Source organism: Podarcis bocagei (genome assembly GCF_964188305.1).
Source record: "Podarcis bocagei genome assembly, chromosome: 10".
Lineage (NCBI taxonomy): Eukaryota > Metazoa > Chordata > Lepidosauria > Squamata > Lacertidae > Podarcis > Podarcis bocagei.
Window position 1 is genome coordinate 19,936,140 of NC_138135.1, and position 23,079 is coordinate 19,959,218.

Consider the following 23,079-nt stretch of genomic DNA (forward strand, 5'->3'; position numbering starts at 1 on the left):
ACCCACCTCATAAGGGGCTGCCGCCAACCGCCCGGAGCGCGCGCCCAAAGCAGGTCGCCCAACCGCCCATACGGTGACCTCGCGCGCGAGGAGACTGAGGCGCTCGGCTCTCTCCCCCTCCGCCCCGCCCCTCCGGAGTGTGTTTTTGTTTTGCTTACCCGAGTCTCACGAGGACGGCCGGGAAGAGCGCTGGGTCAAAGCCAAGAGGAATATGTCCGTGCCGCGGGGCCGCGTTAGGAGATATACATGCACGCGCTTGGATGAAGGTTTATATATGTATATATGCGTGTTTGTGCATATGTAGGTATATGCGTGCGTGTGTGTGCGCGCGCGCGCAACGCTTTTCCAGTCAGCCCTTAAATGAAAGCCTCCATCGCCGCCATGATAGAGGAGGGCAAAAAAAAAAAGCAGCGGCTGTCGGAGGCCCGCCTCAGACGCTGCGGGCGTCGTGACGCCATCGCGACGGAACGGCGCCTGGGCGTGCTCGTTTGCTCCCAGCTCGGCCGCCTGTGCGGTCGCCGCGGCCTTTGAGATAGGGGAAAGGGTAGAGCGGTACACAGCCTGGACTTCCGGTCACAAAGCGAACTGTAGCAAACTCAATACAGTATACGATTTTCACTGGCAGAAACGAGCTGATTTCATGCTTATAGGATCTACTTCAATAGAAACTGCCCACCCCTCAAGTCCACCTGCTGGAGCCAGGTGCAAATAGTGGCTGAGGCGGTGGCGCTGTGGGTTAAACCACAGAGCCTAGGTCTTGCCGATCAGGTCGGCAGTTCGAATCCCCGTGACGGGGTGAGCTCCCGTTGTTTGGTCCCTGCTCCTGCCAACTAGCAGTTCAAAAGCACACCAGTGCAAGTACATAAATAGGTACCACTCCGGCGGGAAGGTAAACGGCACTTCCGTACACTGCTCTGGTTCGCCAGAAGCGGCTTAGTTATGCTGGCCACATGACCTGGAAGCTCTATGCTGGTTCCCTCGGCCAGTAAAGAGAGATGAGCGCCACAACCCCAGAGTCATCCGCAACTGGACCTAATGGTCAGGGGTCCCTTTACCTTTACCTAAGCTTTAGCATAATTTGGCCCAGCCTGTTTTCTTTGTGTTTAATTCCCTTCGGGCCTCATTGTTTACTTGTCTTTGTGCCTACACTGTTGATGGTTGCTAACCGAATATTGAACTAATCACTTTTTAATTAATAATAGGTCCACACATTCTGAAATTTACAGAGAGGCCTTGCACTTATCTCTCAGCATTAGTTTCTAATCAGTAACAGAATAATAACTAGTTATTTCAACAAGTAAAGGAGGCCATACTGATCCATAAGAAAACAGCCAAGATCCATGGTCAGACATTACTTTTGTTAGGACCACTCAAAACGTCACAAAACAGCAAGCAAGCTTCTGAATTTTGCATAGGTCTTCATTTGGATGGAGGCTGAGCAATAGGATTTGGGAGAGCTACCTTGTTGCTGAAGCTACAAAGTCTACATCCACTCAGTCTTAAAATGTAGTGTGTGTAGGCGGAGATAGCAGACTTAATCTGATTAGGCTCGTAGACACTGCCGGTTTCACGTTACAGTTTGAGGTGCTGTGACAAAGAAAAAGACACATTGACTGACCCAACCCCTATTCCCATTTCTAGCCTAACCTCCAGCCTGTAATACAGTGGTACCTCGCAAGACGAATGCCTCACAAGACGAAAGAGTTTTTGGTTTTTTTGAGTTGCTTCGCAAGACGAATTTCCCATTGGGTTTACTTTGCAAGACGAAAACATCTTCCAAGTTTGTTTGCTTTTTCTTAAAACCGTTAATACCCAGGGTGCATTGCTTCGCAAGACGAAAAATTTGCAAGACAAAAAAACTCGCAGAACGAATTAATTTTGTCTTGCGAGGCACCACTGTAGTGTTTCAGGGAGCAGACATAGAACTTAGGAACTGGATTTGCAAATAATAATAATAATAATAATTTATTTATATCCCGCCCTCCCCAGCTGAAGCCAGGCTCCGAGCGGCTAACAACAGTAAAATAATACAGCATTCTAAAATCAATTCATTATAAAATCAATTCAAAAGCAAATTAATGGCAACCATTGGGCTAGAGTTCTGTGAGGATTACCAAAGGAGGGGGTCAGACTGTGCCTTGGCCAAAGGCCTGGTGGAACAGCTCTGTCTTGCAGGCCCTGCGGAAAGATGTCAAGTCCCATAAGGCCCTAGTCTCTTGTGACAGAGCGTTCCACCATATCGGAGCCCCAGCTGAAAAAGCCCTGGCTCTGGTTGAGGCCAGCCTAACCTCTCTGTGGCCCAGGACCTCCAAGATGTTTTTGTTTGCAGACCATAAGGTCCTCTGTGGGACATACCAGGAGAGTCGGTCCCGTAGGTACGAGGGTCCTAGGTCGTATAGGGCTTTAAAGGTTAAAATTACATGCTCAACCTAGGAGTATGTTTTCCAAACCAGAACTGCAATCTGAATTGCTTCACTTGAAAATCTACTCCTGGTTTTCTTTCAACAGCCTAATTAAGGAGTAAGCTCTTGCTGTTGCTGAAACATTTAGGAATTAGAAACATTTGCTGGTCTACTGCAAATAATTCAGAGACCCATGAACAGAGTTCCACCCTACTTGTAAGCACTGTCAGACTCCTCCCTGCCCTCAACTGCTGCCCTGGGCTTCTTTGAGAGGACTGACTGCTTTTAATTAAAGAGCTGATGTTGTAATGTTTTTATTGTAATACTTGTATAGTTTAATTTATTTTTTATTGTTACACTCCACCCCAATTTCCACAGCAGTGCAAGATTCCAGGAGTCCAAGCACTTTTTTTTTGTTCCCTCCAGAAATGAGGCACAGTGGAGACAGTGATATTTTTTATGATATATGGTTTATTCATATGCACTGCTCAGGCTTGCAACCCAGAGTCACTTCAGTGCTGCAAACAACCTGAGTCTAGATGGAAAGAATCACATCCCAAGAGGGTCCTGTTCCTCTCATTGCTGCAGCCTCAGATTCCAAGAGACCCCAGACATTATGTCTGACCCCTCTCTGCAGCATAAAACAGATTAACTTCCTCCTGCTCTACTCCACACCTCACCCCACCCTGCAAAAGTGACTTACCTCTTTGCCCACTACAATTCTGCCCTTCCCTCCTGAACCGCTGGCCTTTTGTCTCTGCTAACTGTCTCCTAATGGGTTAATGGCTAGACCAACATCAGTCTGTTTGGCACACTTTAGTCAAACCATGATGAATTAAAACTTTACTGAATTTAAGAATTATGGGCGACTTGCACCCACAAACACTGGTACCACAAACCTATAACTATAGCGTTTATTTCTATTGGTGTTTATTGTTTAATGATTTTTTTTTCCTAGCTGTTCTTATTTTTATCCAAAAGCCGCCTTGAGTCCCTTTCAGGGAAAAAGGGCAAAGTATTATTATTATTATTAACAACAACAACAACAATATACTGAGTAATAAATATCACAGCTGTTTTAAGTATATAACATGGAACTACACTGCAGGCTTACAGCAATCCGTACTCTGCTACAGATCCTCACCCACTCACCCGAAAAAAAACCTTGCAATAAACGATGAAGTTGGTTACTAGTACTCAGTTTCTAATAGTTGCACTAAAGTTAGAAACCCAATGAGAGCACTATTTGAGAAGTCCAAGCAGAAATCTCATTTGAGATATGGAACATGAAGCTTGCGTTGGCACTACTATTTTAAAATAATAATTAAAAAAAACACCTCGAAATGAAACATAAAAGTTAGAATGACAAAGAGCTACTCCCTTTCCTGACACCTTTCATTTTGAGGAGGCCTTCCTAACCATAAACGCAGGAACATGTCGGGGTTGCTCTACAAATTTCTGCGGGCGGTTCCTTAGGTGGCGATTTGGGGAACTCTTTGCTCAACGCGAGCCCGGAAGTTCTCTACACTAAGGCTGAGGAGGGGCACTCTATATTCTTTTATTTATCGCTGCGATAGCCGTGCCTTCAGAGCCGGGATGCGAAACGTCATCACGCAAGCGCGGGCGCACTTGGTGGCGTCGGGACGGACCCTGCCTCCCCATTGGCGCATTGCCAGGGGTAAGGGGCGGGGACACGGTGACGAAGGAAGGGTGGGCGGAGACTTGCGTCAGCTGCTGAGTGACCCGAACCGGATTTGATCCCATTCCCTTACAGCCTTCCAAGGAGCTCGGCCCGAGCGGACGACTTGCCTTGCCTATATTGTCCGCTTTCTCCTCCGCTCGCTCTCACAATGGCGCTCAGCGATGACGACGTCAAGAAGCAGGTACTGTGGGTGGGGGAGCCCTGAGGAGAGACCCTCCTTATCAACCCCACCCGGCCTCTCCCTTCCCTCGCGGCCCTGAGCCCCCTTGGCCGGGCTGTCATGTGACGCGCGTCCTTTTCTCTAAGCTGTGGAAAAGGGAATTCAGCGGTTGAAATGATTGGGGGGGGGAGACTTCCAGGGTAATACCTTTTGCATCCTGAAATACACTTTGCACCCTGAGAGTCTGAAGAGCTGCTTTGTGGATGGGTTGAGAGAATGTGTTAGGGACCTGGGTTTTGCTTTGCTTTTCTGTTCTCAAATAATTGCATCTTGTTTCCTTATGGTTAAGTGTTCTTTGGATACCGCCCTTCTAAGAGCTGTATCTTAGGCAGTGAAACACTGGTTGGACGCCCTTTCCTTGGAGGTTTTTAAGCAGAGGTCGGATGGCCCTCTGTCATGTATGACCTCGTTGAGATTCCTGCATTGCAGGGGGGTTGGACTCGGTGACCTGCGAGGTCCCTTCCAACTCTACATACAATTCTGTGATTTTTAAGGGTAACGGGTTGCTTGATTTTTCTTCTTCAAAAAAACCCCAAAGGTTTAATAGCGGTGGTGTAGTGTGCTTGGCCTGTGACCTGGGTTCAAATCCTCACTCAGGCATGAAGCTGGTCACGGCCTAACCTACCCTCCTGGGGATGTCAAAAGGACAAAATTAGGAGGAGTCAGGTGTTCCACCTTGAGCTTCTTGGAGGAGAAGGTGGTATACAACGGCAATCAATAAAACAATAACTGTATGGCTTCGTCCTATGTATGCTCAGTTTCGGTGTAAACCCTACCCTACTCCTAAATCCCACTGGGCTCAGTCCACCTTGACTTTCTTCTGAATCAACATGCATAGGCTGAAGCTGTAGAAGTGTACATGCATGACACTTTCAACACAATCCTTGTGAGGTTTTTTCAGAAGCAAGCTTCACTGTGTTCAATGAAACATCCTCCTAAACACCTTTTTGAATATCTGCCGTGTTATTTATGTGCACAGGAAAATAGTTAATGCGCTATAAAAAGGGGAAAAGATCCACTTTATAATCCAGTGCCCCTGGCAGTAAGTGACCAGAGCAGGAAAGTCCTTTTGTACATTTACTTGGTAGTAAATTCCCACTTAGTTCATTGGGGTTTCTTCTCAAGTAAATTTGCATGAGGTTGGGCAGAATACCTGTTGAATTTGGGACTTCCAAGTAAATATGGTTACGACTGTGCTGCAATGGGATTTAACCTTGAAGCTGAAATTCATGTGTGTATTTTTTGTTGAGGGGGGCATGAGGTAAGAAGAAAAGCTTGTTACATTAGAAATGTTCACCACCTCATATGCAAGATTACATGGTTGTGTTCTCAATGAATAAACATGAAAAGTTATCCCCTCCCCAGTTCTTTGTGCCCAAACAGGAACACACTGTTGCACACATTTTGAGGTTTTTGAGATGTACTGAGAAGGTGCAGAAAGCTACTTTTTATTACCATGGTTATGGTTATCGCAGCATCATGTCCTACCTTGTCCTTGAGTTTGTGTCCTTGAACTGAAGTGTTTGCAGTAAAAATGACTAAGTATATCTCAAGCAGTAGATAGATGGAAAATGTTTGCTGTTCACAAACAGCAAACATTTGTACCCAAATGTTTGTACCCATTGCTATCTTCCTTTTTTTCCATATTCACAACTATCAATACATAGTGTTATTACCAGTGTAAGATTAATGGTTTGTTCATGGATAGGTTAGAAATGAGTGAGGATTTGCTGTGTAGTAGAAGATGCTCAATGTGGGGTTGCAAAATCATTTGTAAAGTAAAAATTGGCTGAGTTTGAGGGGAGGGTGACTATTGGGTGGGAAAGTTGGATATAAATGGATTTAGACAGGAAGCTAAAGTGTCTTACTATTGAATTAGACACAATAAAGGAAAGACAAATATTTGTACTTTAGCTATTTTTTAAATGGGCTTTGAGAGAGTCCAGCTAGAACCAATTTGTAGCCAAGGGTTCTTGCGGCATTAATGATAGACCTTGGGTGCTCACAAGCCATAATACGGTGCCACTGCTACTTGTTACTTGCACTTGTATACCAAGGGGCACTAAAACGGGATAAAAACATTTCTTTAAAAGACAAGCTTGCTTTGAAGTGTGACTGCTCAGCCATTGACCACAAAGACATATAAATTCTCTGCTTATACTGCTTACTTCTGGACTAGATGCCTATCAGTAAGACGTGTTTTATCCCAACATAATGGTTTGATTGTAAACAGAGGATATCTTTTGGAACTCTTTTGTAAGACGGCAGAGGAATGTTTCATCTTCAGACTATGAAACTAGAAACTGGAAAAGCCCATTATTAAGACTCACATTAACTGATGAAAATAGGAAGTTCTGGTCCCAGCAACTGAACCTTTGGAGCATGTGGAACTTTGGGATTTGTAACATTTAACTCTAATTGGTTCATTGTGGCTTTTTTAATACCAAATACCACTTTGAGGGCTTCTGCAGAAAATTAATAATATTGATCTTCGGGAGTTATATATATATATGAAAATAGCAACAACACTCAGTTAAAATAGTCATTTTCCTGAAGGAACATTTGCACAATGGAATTTTTTGATATACAGTGCATGTGATTTGGCTGTCCTTTAGAGCTTGTCCTGTTGACTGTAAATAGTGTCCTTCCTAGTAGAACTGCCCTGAGCTAGGTTTGGGATGGAATATTTTGCTGAACTCTGCATAGATCCAGCCAGTGCTGGTAAAACATTGTGCCCTCACAGCTGACAGGCAGAGTACATAAGTTTTACTTAGTGTTTAACATCCATGAGCTGAGCCTTTCTTCACATAAGTGACCACTGTATGCTTCTTACTGTTATTGAGAGGTTTACTTCGGGAGCAGGTCAATTTTTTGTTTGAGCCCAGATACCAGTTCTCCAGTATCTCAGGAAAAGAGCTTTCCCATCACCTGATCTTCCAGCCAGAGATGTTGGATATCGGGACTTCTCCAATGCCAGGAAAAGGACCATAGCTCAGTGGTCATTGTATCACCACTGCAGACATACAGAAGTTTACAAACAGTGTTCAAAACTCCCATTGTTCTATGCACATTTTGTGACATGGAAGTTCATTAGCACAAACAGTTTCTGAGCTCTGGGTGCAGTACTGTGCCAAAGATTTCAGATTAAAACTGCAGCATGGAAGGAAAGGAGGACCTTTTTCTGCCTCCCCACTTCCAGCTACTCTCCGAAGACTGGAGAAGGGACTCTCTTATGAATATTAGTGGGGTGGGCAGGGGAAGGACTAGACCATGAGAAAAATGAACACAGTATTTTAGCTGCAGCTCATTCATTTTCAGCTTTGTACTCTTATAAAAAAAAGCACACCTAGAATTTCCATTATTGCACCCATAAGCCAGGTTTAAGGTTCCATTTAGCTCCAAGCTTTCATATCTCAGTTTCTAATGCTGTTTACAAATTATATGCTCTGCCACTGAGCTAAGGTCTCTTGCCTGGCATTGCACACCAAGGATGAAGATTGCATATTATCCTACACATTTGGTAAAACTGCTTAACATCTTGAAGTAGAAATCCTCTGGTCCCTTGGAAGTAGAGTGATATTATGAAGTGTTCATAATACTAGAGCTCTGAGCCAGCCAATGAAGCTGAATGTTGGAAGATTGAGGGAAGAAAAAATAAAGCACTTCTTTGCCCAGCCCATAAACTATGGAACTCAGTCCCACAAGAGGCCATGATGCCACCAACTTGAATGGTTTTAAAAGAGGATAAACAGATCCATGGAGGATAAAGCTATTAATTGTGGCAATTAATAAGGGACGCGGGTGGCGCTGTGGGTTAAACCACTGAGCCTAGGGCTTGCCGATCAGAAGGTCAGCAGTTCGAATGCCCACGATGGGGTGAGCTCCCGTTGCTTGGTCCCTACTCCTGCCAACCTAGCAGTTTGAAAACACATCAAAGTGCAAGTAAATAAATAGGTAGCGCTCCGGCAGGAAGGTAAACAACGTTTCCGTGCGCTGCTCTGGTTCGCTAGAAGCGGCTTAGTCATGCTGGCCACATGACCCGGAAGCTTTACGCCGGCTCCCTCGGCCAATAAAGCAAGATGAGCGCTGCAACCCCAGAGTCGGCCATGACTGGACCTAATGGTCAGGGGTACCTTTACCTTTACCGTGGCTGTGTTCCGCCTCCATTGTCAGGCAGTGCATAGCCGTTACTGTGAATTGCGAGTGGACAGAGTGCTGTTGCTCTCTGGTCCTAGTTTGTTTGTTACAGGTATGTGCAGCCTTTCATCCATGGAGCTGAAGGTAGCACACACAATTATCCTTTTCCCTGTTTTATCCTCACAACAACCCTGTGAGGTAAGTTAGGATTTAGGATGAAAGTCAGTGACTGGTCCAAGGTCACCCAATGAGCCTTATGGCCAAGTGGGTATTTAAACCCCCATTTCTCAAGTTCTCGTCCAGCACTCTAACCACTACACTACACTGGCTCTCAGGCTTTCAGGGAACATCTGGCTTGCGACTGTGAGAACAGGATGCTGGACCAGATGGGCCATTGGGCTGACCCGGATAGGCACTTGTGATCTGCACACATTGACCACAAATCATCCAGCAGAGGGTTGCACTGAGATAAATAGAGATTGAACGCACCTAACCATATACAGCTTTATCATCATAATAATCTTTTATAACATTTGCACAGGGGTACCCGTCCCATGTCGTTACACCATTTGTATTTTGAATGTGTTTAACTTCATAAGGGTTTGAATATTTGTCCATGAGCACAATGTCCCATAATGTACTTACGAAATCCAAGCTTCAAAAAGATTTGCATTTAAAGTGGTCTATTTCTTTGCTATCACTAATCTAGATGCAGTTAATAAATGAAGGATTATATTTTTATTAATTGTATTCTTAATATGAGGAGTAAAATAAGTTAAAGGGCTAGTTTTGGTTTGGGTTGTAGTGGCTGTCCTCTCATCTGATTATTTGAAAGATTTTCCCCCAAAAGGGAATAATTTGTGGGCAAAAACCACCACATGTATATTAGAGAACCAAGGAAATTTCATTGCCGCCAGCAGAGTTTGGATGTATTGTGGTTAATTTTATTAAGTCTCAAAAAAGTGGCATCAATCGGGAGGGGGGGAGGACTCACACCTTCTATACTACATGGTATCCTTTTATTGACTATGTTAGGACAGTTGAACGTGGTATTCACCCTTCATTGAAACATGAAGTCCTTCATTTGACGGCCTACACTGGAACATTTAAGATCACAACAATCAGCTGATATTTTTCTTTCTTTCCCAAACAACTGTTAAGCTCTGTATTCCGTTTGTGGGTATGTTCTGTTAACTGAAACTAAGAATTGGTAAACATTTTTTTTTAAAAAACGAGCTTGAATATTTGGAAGCTCATTTTTCAGTCTTGGTGGCAAAAAACCCCACTTGTAACACATAGGTTGTGAGAAATCCTGGGTGTTGAAAAGCAGAAACGTTCCTGCAGGCTTTCATGGAAAATATAACTCTCCTTTCTGTTACAGATCAAGCACATGATGGCTTTCATTGAACAGGAAGCCAACGAGAAGGCAGAAGAAATAGATGCGAAGGTAAACAAAAAGTATCTGTATCATTCCTGCATGTGGAACTTCCATAAAAGATGTTGGCTTCTTTAGATCAGTGTTTCCCAACCGGTGTTCCGCGGCACACAAGTGTGCCGTGAGACGTTGGCTGGTGTGCCGTGGGAGGGAGGCGGGCGAGTCGGGCGGTGAGAGGCGGCGGCGGCGAGGATCCGCGTCGAGCCGGGGGCGGCTCCGCGGTGGTGGTGCCGAGGTTTCTCTCTCCATTCTCCCCTCTCACACACACACAGGATCAGCTGACAGGACCCAGCCAATGGGGCGGCGGCGGGGCAGCGCGTGCAAAAGGGAGGAGCGCGAGACAGCGGACGAGGAGGAGGCCGGCATGTCCGGGCAGCAGCAGCAACAACAGCAGCAGCAACTCCCGGCGACGGCTCCTCAAGCCCCGGGCAACCCTACTCCCTCACCAGCCTCGGCCGCCCTCCTGCTCCACCCGCCACCGCCGGCCACCTCGGCCCCGCCGCCGCCCCCTCCTCCGCCCGCTATCGCCGCCACCACCACAACAGCCGCCGCCGCCTCAGCTGCCGCCGTCCCTCAGTCCCTCGCTTTGCTGCCTCCTCCCCCCCCACCCCCAAAGCTTGGAGGTTCCCCGGCAAGGGGGAGGGGGAAAAATTGAAAATTTTCACTTTCGTGCGTCCCTCCCGGCGTGACGCTGCGCGCTGACGTCACGGGGCTGTAATGGTGGTGTGCCGCGAGATTTTTTTCATCAAACAAGTGTGCCTTTGCCCAAAAAAGGTTGGGAAACACTGCTTTAGATAATTAAAAGCTCATTTGTGGCAAACTGAATGTTTGCCAGTCCTCCTCCTGAATGTCTCAATGAGCCCTATGTGTGGATGCACAAATCTTTTTAACACTGTATCACCAACAGAGAAGGTGAGGGGTTATGGTTGGTGTCTAAAGTGAACATAAAAGCATGATCTGTGCATGTGTACTTGGATATAAATCCCACTGAATTCAGTGGTGCTTCCTCCCAGGTAAGTGTGCATAGGATTGCAGCCTAACATTCCTCTCTAGTTTAGTAGTCTTGAATACAGAAATCAGTTTTCATGTATACATACTCTAGTAGTTAGAATTTAGTAAAAGTTTTAAAAGGGAACGGAAGTGTAGGATGCTGGGACCAAATGAAGTTTCAGTTGCCAATGAAGACATTCATTAGCTATGAGAGCAACAGATTTTTCCAAGACACCCCCATGTATAAGACACCCCCTATTTTGGGGGACTCTGATTTAAGAAAATAGGGGGAGATCTATCCATGTAAAAGACACCCCCAAATTTTGGACATTGTTTTTTTTTGGGGGGGGAACCTAGGCTTATGCATGGAAAAATACGGTAATTGGATTTTGCAGTGTTTTGCAAAACACCCTATTTTAGTAGAAAAAGCAGCATATATCCCAGATGGAGTCTTATTCTTCCTAACAGGCTGAAGAAGAATTCAACATTGAGAAAGGTCGTCTTGTTCAGACACAGAGACTGAAAATAATGGAATACTATGAAAAGAAAGAAAAACAAATTGAACAGCAGAAGAAAATGTAAGTAGTCTGCTGTGACCCTTAACTTATTCTTGGTTGCAAGTAGCCAACATGGTATGTAGTTTAACTGGAACTAGAAGAGAGGTAATTCCACAGACAACATGTCATTTCCTGAGGGAAGTGATGAGACCCTGAATAAGTTCTCCCCTCCTTAAATAAATAAATAAAATCCTGAAGGAAGAGTATGATGTGTTGATGAAAAGTACCTCTGTTCCAGCCACCTTAATTTCTGCATCCACTTGTGTCCCATCAAAATGAATTGCAGTCATGGTCCTGCTCACTGGTAAATTGTAATAAAAATGCAGTAAGTAGTGGTCTTTAATGTAAGAAACAATGTCACTCCATATAAAGTGATCTCAGATAAACAGCTGCATATTGCTGTTTAAGCAGAGATTTGTGTGTGATCATCTGAGTAAGTCTTGGTGGTGGGTTAAAGAGATTCCAGAAGTGGACTGACATTATGAGAGTTGGGGAAAGGGTGTTTACAAAGAGCTTTACTTTGGGCCTGTCTGGATCCAATATGGGGTATGCTGAGGGGGAGTGTGTAATAAATGACTGCTGGTTATACTGTCTGAAGCTTATGGCACTCAGTTCTGTTTTTCCATCTGACTTGCAGTCAGATGTCCAACCTGATGAATCAGGCAAGACTGAAGGTTCTCAAAGCAAGGGATGATCTGATTGCCGTAAGTATATACTTCCCTTTATAAAAGAATATAGATTCTTGCCATTTGTCTGACTCACAACTGGTGTTTTAAAAAAAGCAAAACTTTCAGGTTTCACTCGTGGGGCCTATTTGATGTAGAAAATACTTGGGTTTGGAACTTGTATGTTGTTGTAGGTCCATATATACTATAAATGGAAGGTAATACTGATCTTACTTTCTGGTATACTGGAGAATAAATAAGAAGTAAAGGATGCATCCTGCTTATTCTCTGCTTTCAGCCTGTTCATTGCTCCCCTCCCCCCCAGCTAGCATTTAACTCTTGCACAATACAACAGTGTGGGGAAAGAGAAAGTAATTGTACTCAGTGGCATGTTAATGGGGAGGAATTCCTCCTAAAATGGTAGAATGGGTGAGCCTGTTCTAGTTCTTAAGGTTGCACTACTTCAGGTGAGGGCTTATGTGAGTTAATGGTCCTCTGTACAGAGCAACTTCCTGAATACAGAAAATTAGCAAGTCAGGGGAAAGTTTCTATATTTTCTCCTGATGCATTAGTATTGTTTTTGCTGGATTCTGATTTTGTTTGATGTTTAATAAGGAACACCTCCAGCATTGCCTTCTTGCCTAATTCTGTTTTTAACAGGCATGACAGTATAAAACATAGTTACAAAACATTCCCATTCTTTCTGCTGGTTATTTGGGTTAGAAATACATTGGCTTAAATTAAAAATGAGCTGGAGGGCTACAGTTAATGTGTGTGTCACTACAAAATGCCTTTTGCTCACTCCACTGTTAGGTGAGAGTGGTAGAATGATACTCCATAAACAGAGCTTACTGCAGTAGAAATTTCATTGTTTAATTCCTGTTTCCCGTAACAATTCAGAATACTGTATCACTTTTTAGAGAGAAAGTTGTCCCTTTTGCAATTTGACTCTGATATAAGAATTGATTCTGGCAGGATGTGCTAACACTTGCTGTACTTGTTGTAGAGAGGTCTGAAGGAAACAGGCTAAGAAACATGAATTCTTTCACAATCAACTCAAACAGCTCAGTCACATGCTTGTGATGCATGAAACGCTCCAACTTCCTCTTTATATCATAACTTTATATTTGTACTAGATAAGTGACCAGGGTTGGAAGGAAATTTCAGGAATTCAGTCCAAAATGAAAAACTATAATATAGTGTTGAACTGTAGTATGACTGAATAACAGAACCCAGAATGGGTTCTGTAGAATAAAGTAAATTGACTGCAGTATTACAATGGAAGGGAGCCTTATTCAAAATACTGGTATTGTTAGGTGCAGACCTAGACCCCCCATGGTGCCCTCAAATGTCCCCTTTTGCTTGCTTCTATATATGTGGGTGCTGCTCACTTATAGGGGGGAAATAAATCACTATACTTGGGGACACAATTTTTGTGCGGAATTACTTTTCCTCCACCCATGGCAGTGTGGCCTGGTCTCTGTCAGGTTTCTGCATATGCGTGTTGGACCAACGGTTGCACAGTCCTTTAGTCTTTCTATGAATCATAATGGTCATTTCACTAGTGACTATATAAAATGGCCCTGTAACAAGTTAAATGTTCACAGTGGTAGTAAGACTTAATATTTCCACCCCAGATTATGTTTAAAGGATTGTCTCTGGAAAGGCTATTTGTTGCTTGTGTTCTTAAAGCTGAGGGGTGCGTCAATTACAATTAAATGCCTTAACTGAGCCTGTGCATTGGGAACTGGGGTTGGGGCAGAGGGAGTCTGCCTGAGGTTTGGTGTTTGACTGAAGGACATGGTGTGATCTTTTCTATCCGCATTTTTCTCTCATCGTAGGATTTGCTGAATGATGCCAAGCAGAGACTGGCTAAAGTAGTAAAGGATACTGGCAGGTACCAGAGTCTTTTGGATGGATTAGTTCTACAGGTAAACATATTCCATGCTTCCTACAGACACTTCCCTGTAAAACAACTTGCATCTTTATGGTCTCCTTTTAGTTGTGGATATAGACCTCTTAAATCCACACTATCAACTCTCCTTTGTATTTCTTAGGATGTTTCCCAGTTAAATTCCCTACCTCTGGTTTCTCTAAGCTTGAGACAGCACTCCAACATGTATATAGTATGTAATCTACTAACTCCAATGCAACATGAAATGGTCAAGTTCTTATCTTCGCTAAAATTTCTACCTTTGCCACTTGTCTCCCTAAATGTGCTTGTATCCCTTAAGTTCAGCAGACAAAGACCACCTCCATTTCTCCATTCAGAATGTTAAACTTCTAAAGCAGAACTTTTTACATTTTGGGCCGTCAACTCTGGAAGCTGTTACCCAGAGAGGCCTACCCAACCCAAGTTTTGTACTCCTTTTTGGCAAACCTTCCGCATTAGGCTAATTAAGTCCAGTATTGTGTGAATTTAAATTAAATATGTTTTAATTGTCCCGGGTGTAAAGGTGTTCATTAAACTTAAGGGATTTGTCAACTCGGATTGTATAAATTTTGCAAGCCACATTAAGCTCTTGTTCTATTTTTAAAAGGGGTTTTATCAGTTACTTGAGCCTTCAATGACTGTCCGATGCCGGAAACAGGATATTCAGTTGGTTAAGGTAAGTTGTGTTTTTTTACTAAATGGTCTTAAAGTAGTGGCTGGTGGCTGATAAGCTCCTTGGTGTAAAAACACACAATAAATGTATAGTTAAAGTAGCAGGGGGGTGGGGACAGAACCCAAATTTGATCAGAGACGTGGCATGAGGTAGATGTGTTATCCCATACAGTTTTCCTGGTCTAAATAACTATTTTCCCTTCCCTACCTCTTTGGCTCTGCCACTGAGCTGTCACCCCTCCCTCTATGCACATCCAGTTTGTGCAGGGCCCTTGTCAACAACGGATGTATGCAATTTATCTGCATTGTTCTCCAAACTGAATGGCACACCCTCAAGGAAGTGCCTGAATTGCACATGGAAAGCTGCCTTTCATGGGCTGAATGAAACCATCTTGGTCCATCTAGCTCAGTTCCAATTCACTAGACTCGCAGTGAAACAACATGAGTTCTTCAATTGAAATCTGAATGTAATCCCATAAGGGAGAAATCAGAGCTTGTGTTCTACCAGTGATAGGCTTGCCATATTTCAAAATTCATGACACCCACAAAGTTGTTGAGCTCTTTTCAAAAACCCATCAAAATTGTTGAGCTTTTAATCTTTTGGAGCTGTTTCCACTGCTTTTTCTTTTTTTAATAATAGATATTTATTGATGATTTTCCATTTTAGTAGATTAAAAAGCCAAAAAGAAAAAAAAAATTAAAAACATATATGGTTTACAATCCTTATTTTTCAATAACATATTTCCCTGACTTCCCCACACCTCCCCTTCTTATATTCCAATTCAAATTGTTTATTCAACAAGTTCTTATCCCCAATTTTTAACCTTTTTATGTTTAATTCATTATAAAAAACCGATTTTACCTTATAAACATCAAAATTTATACATCAGTACTCATTCTTAAATCCTTTTTCTAAAGTCCACCCAAATTCCCTTCCACGAATTCCCCACTTTTCATACAAATAACAAAACAGAATAAAAATAAAAAGACGAGTTATAATTATGCACCCTTTGGATCCCCAAACCCCACCCCATCCCCTTTCCCGGTTTCAATCCCCAACCAATGTTCATCAGTCTTAATCTACTATCAGCCTGGGGATCTCACGTCCAAGGCTCTTAATTGTCTCTCAGTCCCTCTCTGCCGGTTTTTTTGATAATCCTTAATATTAAACACCAGATCTCGGAGATGCTCTAGCCCGATGAGGACAATGTTTCTTCCAACCGGACCTCCGTACTTAAAAGTGAAGCCCAAATCTTGTTTCTTACTCCTTTCAAATCCAAATGTCCCCAAAGCTCCAACTTTCACCTTAATTAAATTTGTAATCCTTGGGTCTTCAGATCTCCACAGAGAGAGATCTCTCCATTCTTCAATCTCCAATTCAGACCAGATTTTCATCATCAAGTTCTTATTTTCCTTTATATCCATCATGTCAGGCCTCTGGCTCTCCTTTGTCATCTGCAACATTGTATCTCCTCCTTCCTTTTCCTCAAAAAGAGCATATGTCTCTTTCTCCACACTCTCAAAGTTCTCAAATTTCTCCTCTTGTCCAGCTGCTCGGGCTTCCTGGATCAAATCCTTATCAGATTCAATGAACTTATTTACTGTTAAGTCCAGAGTTGCAACGTTGGTAGCCAAAACATCAATTTGGCCTTGTAACTTTCCCAAGAAAAAAGAAAACTCTGTCCAATTTAGCTTGAGTTTTCCCTCCTTCAGCCATTCTTGTAATGTCCCAAAACCCCCTCTAGAGGGATTTTGGTTACTTAGTACAGTGGTACCCCACAAGACGAACGCCTCGCGAGACGAAAAACTCGCAAAACGAAAGGTTTTTTCGTTTTCGAGTTGCCTCGCAAGACGAATTTCCCTATGGGCTTGCTTCGCAAAACGAAGCTTGCCCCGGGGACAGCGGGTCTTCTCTTTTGAAGCAAGGGGCTGGGGGGAGATAGCGATCTCCCCGCAGCCCCTTGCTGCAAAAGACGTCCGGGGGAAGCGGGGAAGAAGCGCTTCGCTTCCCCGCTTCCCCCGGACGTCTTTTGCAGCAAGGGGCTGCAGGGAGATCGCTATCTCCCCCCAGCCCCTTGCTTCAGAAGAGGTCCGGGGGAAGTGGGGAAGAAGCGCTTCGCTTCCCCGCTTCCCCCGGACGTCTTTTGCAGCAAGGGGCTGCAGGGAGATCGCTATCTCCCCCCAGCCCCTTGCTTCAGAAGAGGTCCGGGGGAAGCGGGGAAGAAGCGCTTCGCTTCCCCGCTTCCCCCGGACGTCTTTTGCAGCAAGGGGCTGCAGGGAGATCGCTATCTCCCCCCAGCCCCTTGCTTCAAAAGAGGTCCGGGGGCAGCGGGAAGCGAAGCGCTTCTTCCCCGCTTCCCCCGGACGTCTTTTGCAGCAAGGGGCTGCAGGGAGATCGCTATCTCCCCGCAGCCCCTTGCTTCAAAAGAGGTCCGGGGGCAGCGGGAAGCGAAGCGCTTCTTCCCCACTTCCCCGGACGTCTTTTGCAGCAAGGGGCTGCGGGGAGATCGCTTCTCCCGGTGCTCCGAAGCCGGGCGGGGGGCAGGGGACACCTCCCGCCGCCGCGGGGACACCTTTTGAAGGCAGGCGGGGGGGAGCAAAGACTTTCGCCCCCCGCCCGCCTTCAGAAGAGGTCCAGGACCTCTTCTGAAGGCTGGCGGGGGGCAAAAGTCTTTGTCCCCCCTGCCTGCCTTCCCAGGGGCTTTTAAATCGCCCCAGACAGCGGAGAAGTCCTCCGCTGTCCGGGGCGATTTTAAAATGCCGCCCGCCAGCATTTTAAGATCGCCCGGCAGCGGAGAAGTCCTCCGTTGTCCCGGGGTTTTTTAAAATGCTGGGGGTGGGAAGAAAAGCCCTTGCCCCCCCCCCAGCCTTCAGAAGAGGTCCGGGGACAGACTGTCCCCGGACCTGGTCTGAAGGCGGTTTCCCTAGGAACGCATTAATTGATTTTCAATGCATTCCTATGGGAAACCGTGCATCGCAAGACGAAAAAACCGCAAGACGAAGAGATTTGCGGAACGAATTAATTTCGTCTTGCGAGGCACCACTGTATTCCTTTCAGTTCAAATCCAACGGTCAAGTTAGTTTGTGTCAGTTCTTTCTTGTTTTCAACAAAGTATAGCCCAATTGTAACAAATATAACCAGCAGAGACAATAGAAAACAAAGTTCGCTTTTTCCGTCTTGACAGCTAATTTGACAGCTAATTTGACAGCTTCAATATCTCTCCAACAGGCTCTCTCACGGATCACTCCCGGGTCTGGGGGGGTGGCACCCCAGCTCCAAAAATTAGCTCTTATCCTCCAGTAAAATTGCTTAAACTGCCAAATCGTGAAATTAATATCCTTTACCCAATAAAAAGGAAAAAATCCTCTCGACCTTAGTTAGCTAGTCCTTGCCTTAGATTATTTACAAGATGGGGAGACGGACTTCCTGTTTGCATCTTCCCCGATCGTGCCTGATTAAAAAAAATATTTTTTTTTCTTTAGAAATCCAATTTCCGTACTACTCACAGGTTGCTGCTTTAAAGTCCAATTGTTCCCAAGAAGAAGTCAGCGCTCTCCGACCATGGCATGCGGCTTCACTCCGCAGCAGAAGCAGTCGACTCAGCACCGTGCCACTCACCCCATCCCCCGTTCCAAATCCTTAAAAAGGCTCCTTCACGGGTCGGGGGGGGCGCAAATGGTGCCCGCCGAGTCACCAGGTTCACAGGCTTCCCCGCCTGTGATTTTTAAGGGTCCCCGTGTCGCCGCAGCAGCAAGACCCGAATCCTGCTGAGCCGATTCCCTCCGGAGCTCGGAGGGAATCCGCCATTAGCCGATGGCGCTAACCCGGAAGTTTCTGTTTCCACTGCTTTTTCAATCACCTTGCCATACATCCAGGTTTCCCCTGATATTTTACCAATTCAGCAAAATTCCCCCGATGTCATTTTTACACCCGAAAACCAGGACAGAACAGGAATTTTCCTGAAGTATGGCAAGCCTAACCAATGACCTGTGAAGGGCAAGAATTCTTACGCAACCTGAGAGGCTAATGAAGTGGTGGTATTATTTTGCGACTGTAAATGGAATTGAGCAAATTATTATTTTCCTTTGTGAACATATAACATATATGTCCATATAAATCCTTTTTCAGGCTGCTGTCCAGAAGAGCATCCCAGTCTACAAAGCTACCACTAAAAAAGAAGTTGATATTCATATTGACCAAGAATCATTTCTCCCTGACGACATGTAAGAAAGATACATAACTGAAAAGGGGTTATTGGTACTGCATAACATGGTAGAGGCAGAGTGGTTTACATAGAACTTTCATGTGGAGAGCAGGGGTTAAAAATATAATAACTTTCTAACATCTAACGGTATACAGTGGACCCTCCGGATACAAACTTAATTTGTTCCGGGGGTCCTTATGTACCCCGAAAAGTCCACAACATAAGGCGCCTTTTCTGTGTGTGGCGTGATAGAGCGCTTTTGCAATGCACACACGGCAAAACGCGGAAGTATACACATCCGGGCTTGCCGCGTTCGTAACCGAAAGTTACGTTACCCGAAGGTAATGTAACCCAAGGGTCGACTGTATAATGGAAATTAGCACTGTCACATGCTAGATAACATATCCAATATATCATAAACCTTTCACATACACCCAGAAAACAGCAGATCATCCAGTTGTAGCTCCAAAAGGGATGGAATTTGATATTTCCTCATTATTGTGTTTTTAAAACTAATTGAAGAGCCAGTTCACTCAAAAGCTTCACAGGGCAGCAACAGATTAGGATGGGAGCACTACTTCTAGGTCCACGGCTGGAATTGTTTAATAGTCCCCCCTTGGGCATGTTTATGCAGAAGTCCCATTGTTCTCTATGGGATTTACTTTCAGGTAAACATGTTAGTCTGTGATCTTATGTACACTGTAGAGTAAGTCCTATATCTTAATCTTGCTTTTCCACAAGATGATCAGGAACCTAGGCTTTGTTACAAACAAATACCCAAATGCCCCTAGCTACAACTGTCAGAGATCATTGTAAAACATGCAGATTCATTAAAACTTTTCATTACAAGTGAAAATTGTGAGGGAAATATTTACCATGCTCTGATTTAACTTTGGTACGGACACCCATGCCCAAGCACAACGAGTGAGCTAGTGACTCATGGGCCACATCTGTCCTCCCAAAGCAATTTTATTTGGCCCACTGGTGTTCCACTAAAATGTAATCAGGGTGCAGTGCACGTTTTGCTTCATTTCCTGTTTTAAGTAAAAATAGCAATGAATTTTGTGTGTGTGTTTCACACAGTAATGGTATTGTGTCATGCATAGCCTGAAAAGGCAATGAACTGCTGTCAGCAGAGGATCTTGCAGAAAGCAATTAGTTTTTTAGCCAACCCTGTTGATGACTTGAAACTGCCTGATTACACACAGTCAAACCCATCAAGCGTTTACTCTTAGACGATGCTAAAATTTATTAAAGAATCTGATCCTCTTATTCTCCAGATTTGTCTCTGCACAGTGGTTCCAAAAAACCAGAAGTGGCTATTCTTGCCTGAGCATGTACAGAAAAAGATCCTAACGTTTTAAAAAGACTATGAAGACACACTATGTAGGGGCACATGTTGTTGCATTTAATAAATTACAGTTGCAGTGAAATGTAAGGGTTGGGTAGGTGACACTGATTCATCCCTCTGGCACATGACTTAAAACAGTAGTTTTGTCGGTTTTGTTTCATTCAATCAGACATTGTTTATCTTGTTTGTGTCTTCTAGAGCTGGAGGTGTTGAAATCTATAACAGTGACAATAAAATCAAGGTTTCCAATACTCTGGAAAGCCGGCTGGATCTAATCGCCCAGCAAGTAAGCCTGAGAAAAATCTTCCATTTTCTCTCCTGCCCCACCATCCTTGAACCCCCAATTTCTTCCAATCTTAATATCCTTGGCAAATGATTTGTACACCACTAATTATTTTGATGTGTATCCCATCTTTCAATCCAATGATTCTCAAGGCATCTTACAGTTGTCACAAGCCCCACACAACTCAGCAGCCTGTAAGCTCCTGGCTGATGCAGGGGGAGCCTCCCTTCACTTCTGCAGTCCTGGGGCAACTGGTAGTTGAAGATTTCTGCCAGTGAGAGGGGAAGCAAGTTCCCTGCTCTTTCTCTCTGGCCATTCATTGATGGCCACATCTTTGCCATCATGTTCTGCCTGGAAGGCAGGGACTACAGTGTCCCAGTGGCCCCCTGGCCAATAACGAAGGTCAGAATGTTTCCCTTCAGCTTTTCAGTCCCAGTGCAGCCCGTTGTGGCTACAGGTGCTTGCTCTGAGGTCATAGACTCAGTTTGATGGTGTCAGTCCTCATTACCAGCATTTTGTTGAAGGAGAGGATCATGCATCATGGGGAAGGGACTGCTTCCTTTGGTATTGTGCAGTCTTGCACAGTTTGTGTGATGTGTCCCTCCAGCCCTTTATCTTGCCAGTTCAGGGCTGATGCCTGCGCCTGCAATATCGAACAAAGTGCCTGGTGCATGTTGCATTCCTGTTCTTCTGTGCCATCACCAAACACATTGTAACTGCTTCTCTTTTTTTCCTTCAACAGATGATGCCAGACATTCGAACGGCACTTTTTGGTGCCAACAGCAATAGGAAGTTCATGGACTAAATTTCTTCAAGTAACAGTGGAAATTATTCCACTGCCATTATGAAGGGAATGCTGGAGCATCCCTAATAAACCAACACCCCTCTTAAAATGTAATACTCAGTGCTATATTGTGTTGCCCTGTGTATGTTCTTTGGTTAAGTTATACTACTTCTTCTTTTTGCATACCTGCTATGCTTAGCCTGACTTGAAGAGAGGCTGGAAGACCTCTGTCCACAGAACAGTGGTATGTAAAACAGAAATTGAGACGTTTAGGTCCCTTGAGACAGATTCCTTGGGGGTCAGTCTCTGCTTTGACTACTTCCCTCAAAGCATGTCGCCAACTTGTGTTGTTTATCCATGGTTTCCTTATTTAAAAGCTGTTTGATATTACATTAAATAGGGGGCATATGTTTCTTTTGAGGGCCACTGTAACTTATGCTAATTTGGTCAACCCCAGATTCTTGTTCTGTATATGTGGTTTCAAAAATTATATATATATATGTATACACACACTTGACTTGTGCACATGCACAGCCTATACATCATTAAAATAAAAAGGTGTGTGAAACTTGTTGTTTTTCCTTTGCTTCTGCCCCCAGAGGAATAAGTCTGTATGAGGTCATCAAGCAACCATGTTACTGAGCTTTACAGCAACACCTTCCCTCCATGTAGTTTCAGTTAGGGAGTGTAAAAAAAAAGAACTGAGAATCAATGGTACCATTTATCAGAAGGGAGTTTTAGACTAAAATTTAGTTCACTATAAAGTTGGAAGCTTCAAGATTGGTATTGGGGAAATAAACTATGCAAACTGTAAGCAATCTGATTTATTAAGAGACAAGCTGCTTTTTAAGGTCAGAAGCAGCCATTTTACCACCCTGCCAAGATTAACATATAACATTTTTTAATACAGAGTTCCCTGGGCAGGTTGCAAAAAGTTATGTGGTCATGTTGTAGAAGGTAAGGCAGAACAGGGGTGTCAGCAGGTAGTAGCATGAGAGTTGGTAATTACAACTGGCTTTTTTTAGGGGTTCCAAGCATAACAAACCATAAATTCTACATTTTTTTTAAAGCTATATCAGTCTAATGAAGCAAAACTACTTTATTTAAAGTTTTATTTCTCCATGGATTAAGGAACAGGTTTACAGTAAGATTCTTTTGTTTGAGGTTGGATGGGTACTACTTTTCTGCTAGTTTCTCCATGGAAAGGGGGTAGAAACTAGTCATCTTTCTGGCCAATCAAAGCACCATTGCACACACCAACTAGGGTAATCCTTGGCCCCTTTTTGCTATTGCCACTTTTAGGATTTTCTGTGCAGTGGTGAAAGCTACACATTCTAACCAAAAAATGAAGTCTCATATTATCAAGAACTGAGTGGAAGAGAGACATGGTGGTTGCTGTTAACTATAGTTGTGCTAAAGAACATATCAGACCTACCTAATCCAGCACCCTGTTCACACAGTGGCCAACCAAATGCTTGTGGGGAAAATGCAAGCAGGACCTGAGCACAAAAGCAGTCTCCTCTCCTGTGGTTTCCAGCTATTGGTATTCAGAAATATAATGCCTCTGGACCTTGTGGTTATGAGTAAACAAGGGGGCGGAAAGCTTTTGTCAGCCCAAGAGTTGCATTCCTTTGGTAGTCACCTGAGAATCACATGGCAGAACTGGTTGAGGCTAGAGGCAACAGTAGGCAGAGCGATGGATGCAGTTCTCGCCTTTGCACAGCAGGCTATATCTCAGCCATC

The 23,079-nt window shown here is 44.2% G+C and overlaps 2 protein-coding genes across 5 annotated transcripts in view; one reads left to right on the forward strand and one right to left on the reverse strand.

Moving 5' to 3' along the window:
- BCL2L13 (BCL2 like 13) overlaps nt 1-411 on the reverse strand; it is a 41,814-nt gene extending 41,403 nt beyond the window's left edge. For 2 of the 4 annotated variants that reach the window (XR_014012106.1, XM_081210310.1), the window contains exon 1: nt 159-408. The gene's annotated coding sequence lies outside the window, so the exon portion shown is untranslated. Of the gene's footprint in view, nt 1-6; nt 117-158 lie in introns of those variants that run through there. The other 2 variants (XM_081210311.1, XM_081210314.1) reach the window with 2 other exon arrangements.
- Nucleotides 412-4,125: 3,714 nt separating this feature from the next.
- ATP6V1E1 (ATPase H+ transporting V1 subunit E1) lies at nt 4,126-21,904 on the forward strand. Its single transcript, XM_081210532.1, has 9 exons — nt 4,126-4,285; nt 9,843-9,908; nt 11,355-11,464; nt 12,081-12,147; nt 13,950-14,039; nt 14,649-14,717; nt 18,843-18,937; nt 20,468-20,555; nt 21,295-21,904. Exons 1-9 carry the CDS (start codon nt 4,253-4,255, stop codon nt 21,355-21,357), a joined length of 681 nt encoding a protein of 226 aa, XP_081066658.1. The 5' UTR covers nt 4,126-4,252; the 3' UTR covers nt 21,358-21,904.
- The last annotated feature ends 1,175 nt before the right edge of the window (nt 21,905-23,079 follow it).